A 15,947-nucleotide genomic window follows, 5' to 3' on the forward strand; every position below is an offset into this window, starting at 1 on the left:
ATTTCACTCCGGCTAACAACAGAAGGTTCATTAATAGCCTGCTTTAGCAGTTAACAAAAGTGTAACAAAAGCAATGGTTTGTAAATCCCATTAATAGACTGCTTTAGCAGTTAACAAAAGCAATTAAAGAAAAGAGCAACAAAACGAAATGAAAAAGCATAAAAAACAAAGTAATAAACACTAATGTCAGAAACTAATGCCACACAGTCTCTTCCTTTTGTTCTTCGTTAATGCAAGATTGTTCTTCCTCTTCTTCAAATTCTTCATCGCAGAGGGGATGGAGAAGAGGGAGAAGAACAGTGTTGGCATTAGGACTATCCCACTCCAATCCTCCCCACCATTTCTTGCTGCCGAGGATGACTTTCAACATTGGTGGCAGTTCATTATCTGCAAGAGGGAGCTTCTTCAGCACAGGGCATTGATCCACTTCAACACTCTCCAAAGATTCACAAATCAATTTCCCTCTAAAAACAGTCTTCAGCTTTGATAAATATCTCAGCGAGAAGGTCTTTAACTTCGGGAGAACGACGGTCTCACCGACATCTCCTCCAGCCACCAGCTCCTCCATCATGTAACAATCAGAGACGCTAATTTTCTCAAGGCTTTGCAGTTGCTTCAACAGCTCAGTTGAGAACAAATTCATCAGTTTGTGGCAATGTCTTATCGTCAAGATCTTCAAATTGGCAAGGGTCCCTGGTGTTACTAATCCTTTGTACAGTGACATTACATCTGGCAACCAATTTATCTCTAGTTTCTCAAGGTTTGGCAATGCCGGCCTGGTTTCACCATCGTTTACAATCGTCAACCACTCCATCCGATGACAACGCTGCATGTAACAATCTTTCAACTGCTCCATGTTAGACAAACTCATCGACTCCGGAAGTTGACAGTTCTGGAGAACGAGTTGGAGAGTCTTGTCCGGGAGAACTAGGCGTCTTCCAGCACCAGTGAGATCGCAGCCACAGACAACAACTGTGTTGTCCCCAACCCCCTGTGTTCTAACAGGTCCCCAGAATCCAACTGTAAGTGAAAACCGCTTTAAGTCCTTTCGATGTTCCGGAGACATACATTGAACCAAATCAGACCAATCTGCAAGTTTCAGTTCGAGTTCAGACAAGTTAGTCAAGGTCGCAATCTCATCTACTTGAGCTCCTTGTGCTTCGCTCGTCCAAACCCATCTGCTCTCCCGCATCGAGAGTTCTTCAAGGGATAAGAAATTGGACAGTACCCCAGAGCGGAAGACTTTGAGGCATGGGGTATGAGAGAGACGTAGGCACCGTAGATTAACCAGCTCCTCGGTTCCCGGAGGCAATTCCTCGATGACGGTGTGTGAAAGGTCGAGCACTTGCAGCTCCCTGAGATTGGCTAAGCAAGGCAGCTTCTTCAAACTTGTGCAACCATGCAATATTAAAGCCCGGAGATTTTTCATTTCCGAGAGTGATTTGGGCAGAGACCTAATATCTGCACGAGACAGATTCAGAGCTTTGACACCCTTCATTTGCTCGAAGGATGTGTATTTGGGTTTAGATGAGAGAGGGTTTCTTTTGTTCCCCTTCTCATCTATCAATCTATCCGCCGTTTCAACACTCATCTTCTATTTCAATTCTAACATTAGCTAATAAATATGTACAAGAATGACTGGAAATGAAACCTTCTTCACCCCTACCAACCTCCTCTCAGACAGAGATGGATTGGAAGCCACTCACCCCACAAAATAAACGCAAAGACGAAAAACAAAAGAAGAAACTCACCCAGAATTGGTGAGTTGAAGAAAGGAAAGAAGCATCCGAAGAAGGATGCCGAACCAGTTAAAGAATATGAAGAGAAAGAAATCACCTATTACGAGCACAGCAAGGGAGGTTGGATTGGAGACCTCCTCTCAAGTCTTCATCAATGGAATCCTCTACTTGTCTAGGGCTTTTAGAGAAGTTAACAGATAGATAGTGGTGGGTACGACCCTCACCGAAAGGGGCGGCGACATGGAAAGCCCTGACCAAAGGTCGGTGATCTAGAGTGGAAAAAAGAAGAAAAAGATACCGAGAGGAAAAGCAACCACAAGCTTTGAACTTCGATGAGGAAAGCACAATTTTGTCACGTTGAGTCTGCAAATCTAAGCAAAAGCTCTCTCCTTATCCACTCCCTGCAACCACCTTCACTACACGTATGTTGTTTGACTTAATATATTAGACATTTTAGAGGCTTGATACGAAGTTTTCAAACCAACAATCAAGAATGAAGACCTCATTGCTTTTATGTTTTTGCTTTAACTTTCAAGCCCAGGACGGATGACTGGTACAGTGCATCAGGAACCTTAGCCACTAAGGCGACTTTCTTTCAACCCAATTAAATAATTACTCTTTTATTTTATTCTCATCACAGTAATGAATCATCCTCCATTTTGTGAACACAAGCTATCTTCCCCTGGTTCTTGTTCACCCTCTACAAGTAACTGAGTAGAATTACCTCATACTGCTCCTTCTTCTCAACGGGATTCTTTATTACAATCTTCCACCTTCCCATCCCCCTTTGGGATGAAACACCGACCCAGCAGTTACCTTTGAATGCCAATAATAGAATCCCAATTTTCCATTCTTGTATTCAATGGATCAGAAGCAGATCCAGTGATTGGTTTGACCTTTCAAGCTCTGTTGGATCATCAGGTGTATCTACGATCGTAGATGAGTTTGCCGCCGACCCATGCGATCAAAACTGCCCATTTTTTCACAGGCGAAGCCGACATACAGTCACGACTCGCATATGCATTTTCACAAACACGTTCTGCCCTTGGTTTTGTTTTACCGTGTTTCGGCAACATGGTTACGCGGAGACGTTTTTTAATGTCTATATATAAGTGAAGAGAAACCGGCCAATTTCTGTCAAAGAAATGTCTAAAAGCTCATGGATGCCGCAGGCTTCGCAGCAAATTCTTGTTCGCTGTAGTCTGATGCAGGGAATTTCTCGGAAAAGTCGTGAAATACTCTCAGATAACGGAACTTCGTCTTCATTTGGGTGAATCCTTATCAGCCGTTCGTTAAAGGGCTGTCGTCCGCCAAAAGTAGCTATTTCTTCCTGTCCACTCTTATGGCTATATCTATGTGGTAGACTTTTTCTCGGCAAATGCAAAAGGAGGCGAGACGTGGAGGCAAACCAACCCTCCCCCCGTTTGGCATAGTTGGGGGATGAGAGTCCACCGTCATTGTCTTCCCCACCATTGATGGCAAGGAGGTGGGATCTCCTCCTACGAAGATGCATGTTTCCCTCCCCTTCCCGGCCCTTTATAAAATCTGAGAACAAAGAGAGGGGAAGGGGTACGGGGATGAAACCCTGACGAGGCGGAATCCCACCCTCCCCATTGTTGTGCCACGGTGGGGAGAGTGGAGAATCCTTCCACCATCATTGAAATATGCAAAGGGAGAGGAGGGAGCCTTGGTTCCTCCTGTCTTCTACCGCTGAGGGAAAGGCCCCTGCCTTCCCATTCTCCTATCGAGCAATTTAACAATAGGGTTATATAGGCATTATCTCAAAAAAAACATAGGGGTATGTGGGTTGTTAAATCTTTTAAAAATCAACATATATTGATTAAATTTAATTAATTTCTTTTTGAGTATTTATATAATATCTAAATTTACCATTTTGAGTAATTTATTTTTGTTACCATTTCCTTAGTTCTTCACAATGTTATAAAACTTGATCTGGTTACATACTCAAAGAGGTAATTGGGTCCTAGATTTAACCACATGTACAAATGCACTAGTATGATGTCAAAATGATATCATAATATAAAATAAAGAAATAATATTAAGGGGAGAGGCAACAACGCCCCTCTCCTCTTTTGCATTGCACCCTCTCCTGGTTTCTATCATGTCACATGCAGAGGGAATGCCACCCAACCCTGATTGGGTCTAGGTTTTTTAAAGGACTAGGTCTAGTTGAACCCAATTCAACCACTGATCCTGCTCTAAGTTTTATAATATAAGTTCTCCATGCATATTTTCATTATTAATGATAGGAAACACTTTCTTCCTTTTTCTCTCTCTCTCTCTCTCACTCTCTATCTCCCCTTGTTTCTCCTTGTACCTCTTTCTCTTCCCTGTTTCCTCCTTCCTTACACTTTGTTCATCTTTGGAAAAGCCAAATATGATATTGGATGCAACTTAAGGATACAATGGAGAAGCTTAAACAAGTGAGGAGGAGATAAGCCAAGTTAAAAGACATGATCTACAATTTAATAAATATATCAGTTGCTTTTGCATCCAAAACCCTGGTCAGACTTGAACTCAAGACCCCAAACAAGAAACCACCCACTCTTACCCAACAACCACACTTGAGCCAATGACCAATCCAAGCATCTCTAACCCACATGAATACTTTATTAACATTGAATGATGGATATAGAAAAAAGTCTAATCATTAATGGGCTACTCAAATAAGGAAAGGCACCACTAAAAAAATATATAAAAGGCGCTTGAAAACTACAGCATGAGTGGCCTCCACAGAGGAATCAGCTCCACTTCTTCATGGAGTAGTCCTAATTAAAAGAGCCAACACCAAATAGGCTAGTGCTTCAACCATTTAACCAGAGAAATACTTCACTTGGTCTTCAAAAGGCAAAGTTACATGACCCTTCAGAGCAATCAAACATACATGTCTACATGTCATGCTGTAGTAGAGTTTCTTGAAAGATCAAGTGCACTTGCACAGGAAAAGAGCTTTAACCAATGACAGAAATACAAGATTAATAAAAGAAAAAATGCAACCAACTAACCTCCTTCTAAATGCATACATGTCATGTTACGTTAATATTAAAAAGATCCACTTCAATAAAATAGTTCAAATTCTCGAGCCAAGGAAATATAACACAATTTTTGAATATGGATTGAAACCCTGCAGGCAAATATGGGTGTTCAATAGTCTCGAACACCTAAGCAAATTTTGATACAGAGAGAAACAACAACATCAGATTGATTCCATTGCCATTGCAAGTATAGAAATCTTGATACACATACATAAAGGCAACATCATTTTCTCATTCAATGTCTTGCACTAAATTGTTGATTAACTTCACCAATGGCACAGTTCCTTTTGTCATGATTTCTAACCTAGAGGTATTTGAGGCATGTGAGAACAAAGAGAGCCCGAAATATAAAAGCTCAGGTAGAAACAATCTTGACGACAAAAATCCATGCCAATAATAAGGTTTTAAATCAAAAAACGCATCAAAAAACCTCCTTGTCGCCTCTAAATCAAGCTTAAGCAGAATATCCATACCAAAGCAAAAGAATTCCCTCTGTCTTCTCCTCTCTATAGGCCACAAGTCTTTCCAAACATGAGCAGATAGTGCACTTCCCGAAAGTCTTCCAGAGCCTAGGTATTGAACAATTGCATCAGCTACTATTGGAGCTGCTGCAAGAGTCCTTGCAACCATGTAACCAGTAGAAGGATGCACCATACCTGCAGTTCCACCAATCCCAACAACCCTCTGAGGGAGCACAGGAAGAGGGCCACCCATTGGAATAACACACCTCTCATCCTCTTCAATGCTTCTCACCTTTATACCCAAATGCTTCAGTCTAACCTCCATCCTTTCCTGTATATCTTCCATTGAAACCCCAGGCCGAGCCACCAGAGAAGTCTCTTCCAGAAAAATCTTATTCGATGAGAAAGGCATTGCATACAAAAATGTTGGAATTTGACGGTTCCTTTCTTTCAGTTTTGGATTGCCATTTAAATGTGAATCCCTCCAATCCATGAAAACCATTTTGTCCAATTCAAATGGGTGCTCCTCAACCTCTGCTAATATTCCATAAGCAACTTGATATCCAGGGTTGTATGGCTTATCATAACGAACAAGACACCTTGAGAATCCAGTAGCATCAAGAACCACCTTTGCTTGAACCTTCATCCCATCACTACATACTAGAAGAGAACTAGTTTCTTCATGGATCACTTTAACAACCTTGGCCTGATGGAACTTGACTCCGTTTGATATGCACTTCTGCATCATCTTGGATTTGAGCTGTTTCCGGTTCACCCTTCCATAAGGCCTGTCTAGATACTTCTTCTTACCATCTTCTATAAATACGACAGCACCAGACCATGTGGTGTCGAGGCAATCATGAAGGTTCATGGCTTCGAATTCATCAACCCAGACACCATAGTTGTTGGGCCAGATCAACTTGGGAGAAGGATCGATGGAGCAAACTGAGAGACCTGCCTCAGATACCTGCTGAGCCACCGCAAGGCCAGCAGGCCCGCCGCCGACAACAACTAAGTCCAACACAGAGGACTCAGTTGGGTCATACAATGGCAGCTCAAAATCAAGATTTTCCTTCTTGATTTCGGGAACGAGCTCCAAAAGAGCGCTACTGCTCTTGGCTCGAACAGAACCACTCGTATGTCCTTTCTTACATGCTTTCCTTGGACAAAACCTGAAATCTTGGCTTTGAAACTTTGAAGCGGTTAAAAAACTGTATCTTTCCGCGAATCCACTGAGTGGGTGAAACAATTCAAGCTTGCAGTGGGTTCTGAGGATGGTACCCATTCTGGTTTAGATAGGCTAGACTTTTTGAAAGTCTACAAAAATTAGAAATGGATACCGAATTTTCTTTTAAACTACTCTAGTCTTCCGCCATCCACGATAGCATTCAAACCATAAAATAAAGCAAGGAACTATAATACCCAAGAGCAATTTTTAAAGCTAACCCAACCTTGATCGGCTAATACCCGGCTTGATTCCGGCAGAAGCAGGTGAATTTTCCGAAAAGCTTAAAACCTCGCCGACAGCCAGGAATTTAAGACCCACATAAAACTCATAAAAATGAGACTATAACCCAGAAGGGCAGCCTGGATAACAGGCGACAATCGCCAAAAAAGACACGAAATTCAACAGCGGAAAAGCCAAAGATAAAAATTCAGAGAAAGGGAAGAGAGCAGGGATGCCTTACTGGAAAAACACAGAAACGAAGGTTGAAGGAGGTAGGCATATTGAGTCGGGTGACGATTGGCGCAGAGTCGGGAAGACGAATGACCGGATATTCTGTGTGAAGCCCACTCTCACTCTAATAAATAAGCGTTCCTCCGTTTTTGTTTTTTTCCTTTTTATTTTATTTTATTTTATTTGTAAACAAAAAAAAATGCTGATGCGGGAATCATATTATCTCCAGAAAATTGCAGCTCCTTTGATTCGCATATGTCTGGTAGTGCGATGACCAGCTCGTCCCAACTTTCAACGCCCACTGGGTGCGGACTGCCAACCTTGTTTGTGTTTTTTTCATTGAGATTTCTGCAATTCTTAATACCTCTCCACTCCAGAAGCAAATGAACCAAATGAATCTCTATTCTACTCTTTCTTCATAGAAAATAAAAGATAATAATCATAATCTAAAATGCTAAATTATTTGCATGATTTTTATGAAATTTAAATATATTATACTAATTTGCATTAAATATTTTTGAAATAATTGAAGCCAAAACCTCTATAATTAGAAAAATCATAAAAAATCTTTAAAATTTTGTGAGGAGAGAGAATGATTACTATTTACTAAATCCCCATGATAGAATCACACCTTAACCAGATTCGGCCGGAAAAGACCAATTGCTTCGGTCTTATCCCACCTTCACTAAAAAAAGGAAGGTGTCTGCGAGAAGACAAGAAAGGAACCGTGGCCACCGCCGAATTTTACTTGAAAACAAACAGGAAAAGCAATTGAACATAGGAAGTTCGGCCGACCCCCACCTCCTCAAAGACTTGCCAGTTTTTCTGGGAAATAAATAAGAACCGCACCAGAAACGTCATTCATGGAGTCGGCGCAGCATCTTTTCTGTTTGTTGCGCACCCACCATAGCAGCTCCCCTCGCTTGCCATATTCAACTTCCACAAGGACAATAATGGTGTTCAAGAATCCAGATGTCGCGCCAAGGTTCCAGTCCCTCCGAATGCAGAGAGAAAAAGTGAGATTACACTGGTCTACTTTTATTTACACTGATCAGAATTTTTGACAAATGAAGCAACTCTCTGTTTTCTTTCTTGTTCTAGGATATACCCTGCCCCTTCACCATCAGAATACAGTTATAGAAACTAGCCAGAATGCCTGAACAAATCGTTGAATCAAAATATGACTTCATGGCCTGAGCATAGGATCCTTGTCCAAGTGTAACCTATGAAAGCAGAGAATCACAGAATAACACTCATGGTGGAAGATTTATATTTGGCTCACCCACTCTAGAATTCAACTCCCTAATCATTTTCCATTTTCTCGAATGACTGAGAGTAGAAGCCTATTAAACAGGGCTGGCAATAGGTTTCAATGGGACTCTCACTGGGTTCTGGCAAGCTCTCCATTGCATACAATTCATTGTTTTCCATAGCACTTTATAGCATGTCAATATACACCACACTAGTATCAAATTGAACATAATCTATAATCTGATTGTATGAAGGATAATAAATTCATAAACAACTGACTGTTCTTGAGAACAGTTACAACTAAATACATCAAAGGAATCAGTATCATGAAATTGTCCCAAGTTATAAAGGCACAATTTTTCACAAGTAATAAATGCCCATTTCAAACAAATGAACATGAACTGTACTATTTTACCAATAGTAAAAGACCACTGATGTTTGCATTTTGGAAGTGTTCATTGCAAAGAAAAGTTTCAATAAATAAAATCTTTCTTCTTTTAACTTGGCCTGAATCTGCAGAACTGATCTAGAACAGGTGCACATGTTAACTAGTATGCCTACTGACCCCTCCAGATTTGGATGGAGGTATTCCTTTGAAATGCTCAGCACCAAACTTGGAATGGTAAAGTTTTAATAATGTTTCATCTTTTTAAATGAAAATATAATGTGTCATATTCAAATCGATGTTAAATGAGTGACCTTTCAAACGTGTTATGGAAGCAAAGGAATCGGTACATCAAAAAGGAAAGGCACCAGAACAGAATGATGGCAAAATGCTGGAAAGAACCGAACCCTTACAATACACATTAAATAATAATGCAGTTAATAGCAGCAGTATTGTTGAGATTGGTACTGCAGGTTCAGTCCAAATAAACTGATTATGAAGATTTGCATAAGAACTGTAGCAATCAAAATATAGTGACGAATGTGTGGCCAGGACTGTCCACATGTTTCATAGATTGAAACATATACATCTTGAATCTGGAAAAAGAATGCTCTGTTCTGTATCATCTTTCCACCAAAAACGGGTCATGAGATGATTTTGATTATGAAAACACTTTTGTAAGATGACACTACTTAAATGTAGAAATTAACAAATAATGATTGGCATATACCAGATAGCCAAGAAAGAAGTAAACAATGAGAAATGGAAGCAAACAAGGGGGCAATGACAGCATACACCATCCTAATTAAAATTGCAACAGAGACAAAAGCAATAACTCTATAGTATTGCATGAATAAACATATGGCTTCTTCCTTGGGCATTGACAGAATAGATTAGCACTAGCAAAGTGCCAGATTAGCATCCAGTCTGAGGAATTTCTAAAGAAAATCCTGACAATCCATCTGTGAGGATATAAGTTATAAAGAAATCAGCCTGCAAAGATATGGCAACCGAGCGAATGCTCATCATAGATAGATGAGTGAGAAGTTGAACTAACTACACAATTGATAGGTAAAACTGATTGATATGGAGGAGAGCTCCAAAAAAATTGATCTTCATGAGGCTAAATACTTCTACAAACTCGAAGCATCACGACTAGATACTGTAAATGCCCCACATTTTAATATAAAAAATAATGAAGTTTTTACATCTCCTGCTCTTCCCCCTCAAAAGTCCACAACAAATTTTTATTACAAGCTAAGCCTTATGGATCCCATGTAGACAATGATAACTTCTTGAGACTAAAAACACCAATAGCTAAAGTTTCAACCAAGATAGAAAATAATGAAGAGCTGTGTTGCTAGATCAATCTTTTAATACTGTTGATCTCTCAATGCTCCTTTATCTGCTTGAAATATTCCTGTAAGGCTTCCTAAATGCAAATTCTCTTCTTTTTCAGACTATCTAATGAAAGATTCATACTTGCCATTTTCATAACTGTTAAACAAACACAGAAGCATTTATTCTTTGCTCAATCATTAAGTCAACTGCCTGCACAATCATTCTATTCATTTCATAAGGTAATAAACATTCTCTTCCAATACTTGGTACTGGAAGTGATAGGATTTACTTGAGCAGAACCATCACTTGCAATATGAGCAGGGAAATCCCTTTGATGAGTGAAAAAATTTACTCCAACCCTTATGAGACACTTACACTTATAGAAAATGACTAAACTACTTTTATGCGTGAATTTTAACACTCCCCCTCGAGATGGTGAGCAAATATCAAACAGATCCAACTAGTCACAAAAGGCCAAATGTTCATGTCTTCCAATGGGTTTAGTAAATACATCACCAAGTTATTCGAATGACTTCACATATGGTGTAATGACTTTCGTTTACATGACAACATCTCTAATAAAATGACACTCTACCTCAATAAAAAACTTGAGCTCATAGAAAAATGAAGATTGGATTATTGACTATAAAGATTGTTGCCTGATTGCCACACTTTATAACCACAAAGAGAGAGTCAAATAAATTACTCTAGTCGGGGGTAGTGAACGGCCTTCAACTCTTCTTATTCGCTTAAGTGTCAATCAATTACAAAATACCCCCCATTTGTTACACTTTACATAAACCCTTAAATCTTCCAATCAACTCACTCAAATTACATAGAATTTGAACTACAAATAAGGTTAAACATGTTGAACAATAAAATGTCATCTCCATAAATTATAGCTAAGTTAAAATAACCAAAATGCCCTTCTACTGTTTTTCTAACACTCCCTCTCAAGTCAGAGCATAGATATCCATAAGACCCAACTTGTCACAAAAAGATTCAAATTCACGTCTCCCCAAAGATTTAGTAAATACATTTGATAGAGTGACAAATTCTCTCTTCATTACAGCACCCGAATAAGATTTCTCCCCTTCGACCTCGAATTAGAGCTTGATTAATCAAAAATTAGAAAGACGAAGAGTATGCCCATTGGGCTAATAGGGCTCAGCAATGTTAACTATAATTGGTAGGTCCACTAGAGTCCATGGGGCTTATTTTAGTGTCCTCCCGTTTTGGATTTGTTAAAAAACAAACCTCTCGGGAGGTGTATTGTGACCATTCACGTGCACGAAATCGCGCTTCTCAAAATCTTGTTGCGGCTAGTCTTCTCGCACAGGTGCCTTCTCCTGCACCCATAACACCCTGCCGAAGTATCTTAACAACCAAGTTTCTCTCTCCGTCTCTCTCTCTTCACCGCTATAACAAACAGCCCTCGCTCGTGACTCAATAAATCCGAGAGAAAATCAGGGTTCTTCTCTCCACTTTTTCTGCAGCTCTTTCGATCACCCTGAGAGCCTTCAATGGATGCGAAGATTGGAAATTTTTTCGAGTCCATTGGAGCTTTTTTCAGCGGCGGAGATAACATTCCTTGGTGTGGTCGAGATATTATCGCCGTAATGTTTCTTTCATCTCTGCCTGTTTCGCCTTCCATTTGACTTTGTACAGTTCTAGTTGCATAGTTAGGTTTTCGATGCTTTAATCGACTTGTCTTTAGCTATTACTTAGGTTTAGTGATCTCATTTGAGGTTTTATTTTTTGAAAAAACTTGAATGGAGTGACATCGTTACCTGTCAAAAGCTTCCGTTGAATTGAATTATTTAGTGTATTTAGGCATTTTTGGCATGTTAATCATCTTACAGGCGTTATCAGTAATTTTTTAGGATATTTGATCCAAGCCATTAACTCGTCTCGTTTTGAGATTTCAGGCTTACGCTATACTGTATCCTGTCCCTCCAAACCTTGTCTCTTCTTTTCCGACGGAACTTTGTGTCTGTCTATGCTTTTTTTAAAAGGTCAAATAAATTATTTTTCACATTAAATATGCAACATTAATAAGGTGTATTCTTTTGAAAAGGTAATGCTGCTAGGATGAACATTGACTTTATCGCATATTATTTTACTTGTTTACAATTTAAGGTTGTGCATCCATTGTAGCAAGAGTTTGTCGATTATTTTGCATTTCTAGATTTTAAGATCATGTATGTCATTGGGGAATTTAATGTTTCTGTTAGTTTGTATCTATTCCATTGCTTTAGGAGCTTGATTTTGTGAGTACAAAGAAACTGGGCCATTTTATGTGATATTTTATTTGGACATAGCAAATTTCACTTGTGCAAAATGTTTCTTGGAATAGTGGAAATGGATTGTGGTCAGCTCGCTCTTTTCTTCTTCTTCTTCTTCTTCTTCTTCTTCTTCTTCTTCTTTTTTGTATTCTTTCAATACTTTTTCTGGTTGAACTCTTTTTCGAAATCATCAAGTACATCATTTTTATTGTCAATGTAAGAGTTTGATTCTACAATTAGTGGAGTGTTTCTGACACAGTAGATGATGGTGGATGTCAGTCACATGAGGTAGATAAAAATGTATTATCTTAATGGGTTTCATGTGAAAAGTCCTTTTATTCAAGGTCTTATTGTTGTTGTTTGATATTGAAAACAACACTCATGCAAGTATTACTTTCTAGATGAATAGATTGGTCACAAGGACCACAAGTATTTAAGATTGAATTTATCTTTATTTAAACATTTTAAGCTTCCAGGTTTTTAGTCTGAGATTAGTGCACATGGCTATTACTTCCACTATGTATGTTTATGTGTGGGGCTTCCTCTACATGGAACACATCTTCAAACTTCATCAAAGCTTTCTATCAATGAACCAAGAGGCTGAGCATATGAAAATTGAGTTGGGACTGAAATGATCTTAGGCATTTACAAAATATCAGTACTGTCAACCCTTGTTATAAGTGCTGGATGACTGACGTAAGCTAGCAAGCCGCATGCCTCCAATGTCTATAAATCAAATCACTTAGGTTGTCTTTAAGTGTTCATTTCTGAACAACGAGTCAAAAGTGCAGTTATTTCTTTTGCGTAAGTATTGGTGTTGAAGTGCTGAGGACTTTGAGATTAACTTGAAGCCATCTACTGAGTGTGATCGATGTGAGATAATTTCTTGCGGTAGTTTTTTTGGTCTTGTATATTTTGAAAGGTGGTGAATTAGTATAACACAAACCTATAAGAAATTGCCTTTTATGGCAAAATTTATGGCACAGTACTATAAATATACTTCTTTTGATAGAAATGATTATCTTGCTTCTGTTTTTCCTTTTAGTTTCTTTTGAACAGTGTGTATGAGTACTTTTCTTTTTAGAATGGCAAATGAGGGATCACATGACAGGATTATTGTTTTAAATAAATCTTGTGCATGACTTGGAAATACTTCATTGCTAACAGTTATTATGCCAGAATAATTTGTTCTAGCGAGTTTGCCCATTGTTCCATATTTTTTTCTTAGTATAAGCAGATTGCTGCTTTAAATGTAACTATAAAAAGCTTAGATGGCTATTTTTTTGGTCTAACCACCTTAGTTCACCCAGGATTAGTGGCCTCTTTGATCTTCTCTCATTCATAACCTGGCATCTCTTGTACACAGCTGGGTGTAGAACTACTCAGCAAGGCCAGTGTTGCCAAGCAGCAGTCATCAGGATCCCGACCTCAACAGATTTTTGCTGTCTTTCTTTTTGGGGAATGATCTGCTATGTTCATTCTACCTCTCAACAGCATCCTGTTAATGTACTCATGTTTTTTTGTTTTTTTCTAGCGAGTTTGCCTATTGTTCCATATTTTTTTCCAAAGTCTGGGCAGATGGCTGCTTTAAATGTAACATTAAGAAGCTTAGATGGGCCCAAAATACAATACTGCATGATACAAAAAAGTTTCAAATGGTAAAAATTGTCTTTGCTTGAGTGTAATATGCCTAAGCTGTTGGTTTCTATTTTTGGATGTCCCATGTATTATCTATCTGAAGAAACATAACCTTCTCAAAGAAGATGACTCAATTTCCTATGTTGTATTCTCATTACTTTTGCAACTTTCTATTCTCAGGGATGTGAAAGGGAAGTTGCAGAAGCAGAAAAAGATGGCTCAGAACAACTCATAAGTCAAAGCATCATGAGGCTGTCATGGGCTCTGGTTCACTCAAAACACCCAGAAGATGTGCAACGGGGAATAGCTATGCTTGAAGGTAAAGTTCTAAGCTTTTGGTTTAATGTTCTGATTATCTATTGATCTGCTATCAGATTTGACTACTTTTGTGGAGCTCTTGATTTGCGAAACTCTTTATATGTTTAGGCTAAAAGCTAGCAAATTGACTACTCAATTACGAAACTTTTATAATTTTTTCCTTTTCAAATGTAACTATGAAACTTGGGATTGGCAGTTGCTTTGAGTAGACCTATCAACCCAGATCAAAAGAGGGAAGCACTTTATCTTCTGGCAGTTGGACACTACAGGAGTGGAGATTATTCAAGGGGCAGGCAGCTAGCTGAAAAATGTTTGGAGGTTTGGTTTGAGCATGTTTTTAATATTATTTTGTAGTTACTCCTACTTTCGGTGACAGTTCTTGTTCCTTGTGATTATATGGTACCCAAATGCATTTGTGTAAGCTTGATATGGATGATCTGTATCTTAACAGCTACACTAGTTTTCTTTATATCGGTATTCTGACGAATTGATTTCTTAATATCTATATTATGGTGAATTATTTACTGTCAGTGTCATTAAAAATAAACAATTTATTGAAAATAAAAGACAGTTTTTTTTTTTTTTTTTTTTTGCATTTTCTTTCACTTGCTTTCGGGCAACTTATGTGTCGTTTTCCAATTCTAGGTTGCTTTTATTCCTGACTGATATATTGGTTTGTTCTTTTTATTGACAATAATGAAACTTGTGATTCTGACAAAGATATTTCATGAGGTGACACCATACCCACCCTTCTTATAATTCCAAGTGTTACATCGCCTCCCTTACAAGCAATTAATTGCAACATGCCTCACTTTGTTAGGCATCTCTACTTCTTTCAGTTGCTGTCGTTGTCAACTTTAATTCTTTTGTTTCTGGGTTATGTTTCTTTCTGGATTTTGTAGATTGCTCCGGATTGGAGGCAAGCTATGACATTGAAGAAGACAATTGAAGATAAAATAGCTAAAGGTAATTATTAGGTTCACAAGTATTGAACATTAGTTTATATTTTAATTTGGTGACAGCATCTAACATTATGATTATGATATTATCTGGTACAAAAAGATGGTGTTATTGGGATTGGAATCGCTGCAACAGCAGTTGGACTTGTGGCTGGTGGAATAGCCGCAGCATTGGCACGCAAGAAATGATCGAACCTCCTTTACTTTCATAGAGGAGCTGATATGCAGAGTCCGACCTAATGCAACATCTAGTTATAGATGATGAGGATCCCTTGTAAAGCTATTTGGAAGAGAGGTGGTACTAGTTGATATGCTATGCTCGAGTGGGTCTCTGGAATGTTACTTTCATAGACAATACAGATATACACTTTTTTTCTTACATTCCTCACATATATGTTGAATGCTTCACTGTGATTGTGCCTTCCATCTTTTTGTGGTCCGTTATCATATAAATGAAAACCCTTATGACACTTAAATGATGCGAACCCTACGTTCTATGTCTTCATTATTGATGAATGGATGATTAAATTTATGTAAATTTGATGTGGTTGTTATTTGTTGAAGAATAGGTCTTATAATGTCAAATGTAGAGTCTATTCATTTTGATGCCTAGATTAGGATTCGTTGCGCCTCAGGTCATGCAGGGGGAGGGCCAAGCGAGGGAGGGGGAGAGGTAAGGGGATGCGTAGGATTTTTTTTTTATTTGTTGTAGCTTGAAAAAAAAATTATATGTTATAGCTGAGACTAACTATTTTGGACAGGAAAAAAACTTCTGAATCATTAAAAAGGGTATAAATAAAAATTTTAAAATCTATATATTTTAAAAATTAATTATT

General features: G+C 38.5%; 3 protein-coding genes across 4 annotated transcripts; 1 reads left to right on the top strand and 2 right to left on the bottom strand.

Moving 5' to 3' along the window:
* Window positions 1-62: 62 nt before the first annotated feature.
* On the bottom strand, window positions 63-2,243 carry LOC137960617 (probable disease resistance protein At4g27220). Its single transcript, XM_068808280.1, has one exon. The coding sequence runs from the start codon at window positions 1,589-1,591 to the stop codon at window positions 194-196; it is 1,398 nt and encodes a 465-aa protein (XP_068664381.1). The 5' UTR covers window positions 1,592-2,243; the 3' UTR covers window positions 63-193.
* A 2,701-nt stretch (window positions 2,244-4,944) lies between these two features.
* LOC137960616 (lycopene beta cyclase, chloroplastic/chromoplastic) lies at window positions 4,945-7,067 on the bottom strand. 2 transcript variants are annotated; one of them, XM_068808279.1, is made up of 2 exons: window positions 5,452-7,066; window positions 4,945-5,364 (listed from the first exon to the last, which is right to left on the bottom strand). In XM_068808279.1, exons 1-2 carry the CDS (start codon window positions 6,539-6,541, stop codon window positions 5,027-5,029), a joined length of 1,428 nt encoding a protein of 475 aa, XP_068664380.1. In that variant the 5' UTR covers window positions 6,542-7,066; the 3' UTR covers window positions 4,945-5,026. The 2 variants fall into 2 exon arrangements, with proteins under 2 accessions (XP_068664380.1, XP_068664379.1); XM_068808278.1 differs by having other exon boundaries at window positions 4,945-7,067.
* Window positions 7,068-11,241: 4,174 nt separating this feature from the next.
* Window positions 11,242-15,649, top strand: LOC137959144 (mitochondrial fission 1 protein A-like). Its single transcript, XM_068806468.1, has 5 exons — window positions 11,242-11,527; window positions 14,015-14,153; window positions 14,349-14,470; window positions 15,055-15,118; window positions 15,215-15,649. Exons 1-5 carry the CDS (start codon window positions 11,435-11,437, stop codon window positions 15,298-15,300), a joined length of 504 nt encoding a protein of 167 aa, XP_068662569.1. The 5' UTR covers window positions 11,242-11,434; the 3' UTR covers window positions 15,301-15,649.
* Window positions 15,650-15,947: the final 298 nt, after the last annotated feature.

The sequence above is a fragment of the Aristolochia californica genome, unplaced genomic scaffold (genome assembly GCF_029961685.1).
Source record: "Aristolochia californica isolate CCGP_79_NKW_82.1479 unplaced genomic scaffold, dmAriCali1.0.hap1 SCAF_3, whole genome shotgun sequence".
In the NCBI taxonomy this organism is placed as follows: Eukaryota; Viridiplantae; Streptophyta; class Magnoliopsida; order Piperales; family Aristolochiaceae; genus Aristolochia; species Aristolochia californica.

Excerpts from the sequence above, each read along its gene's own strand:
- LOC137960617 (XM_068808280.1), bottom strand. The coding sequence starts at position 1,591 with ATGAGTGTTGAAACGGCGGATAGATTGATAGATGAGAAGGGGAACAAA.
- LOC137960616 (XM_068808278.1), bottom strand. The coding sequence starts at position 6,541 with ATGGGTACCATCCTCAGAACCCACTGCAAGCTTGAATTGTTTCACCCA.
- LOC137959144 (XM_068806468.1), top strand. The coding sequence starts at position 11,435 with ATGGATGCGAAGATTGGAAATTTTTTCGAGTCCATTGGAGCTTTTTTC. Across the intron at positions 14,471-15,054 it reads TAGCTGAAAAATGTTTGGAG|ATTGCTCCGGATTGGAGGCA; the intron begins GTTTGGTTTGAG and ends TGGATTTTGTAG. Across the intron at positions 15,119-15,214 it reads TGAAGATAAAATAGCTAAAG|ATGGTGTTATTGGGATTGGA; the intron begins GTAATTATTAGG and ends TGGTACAAAAAG.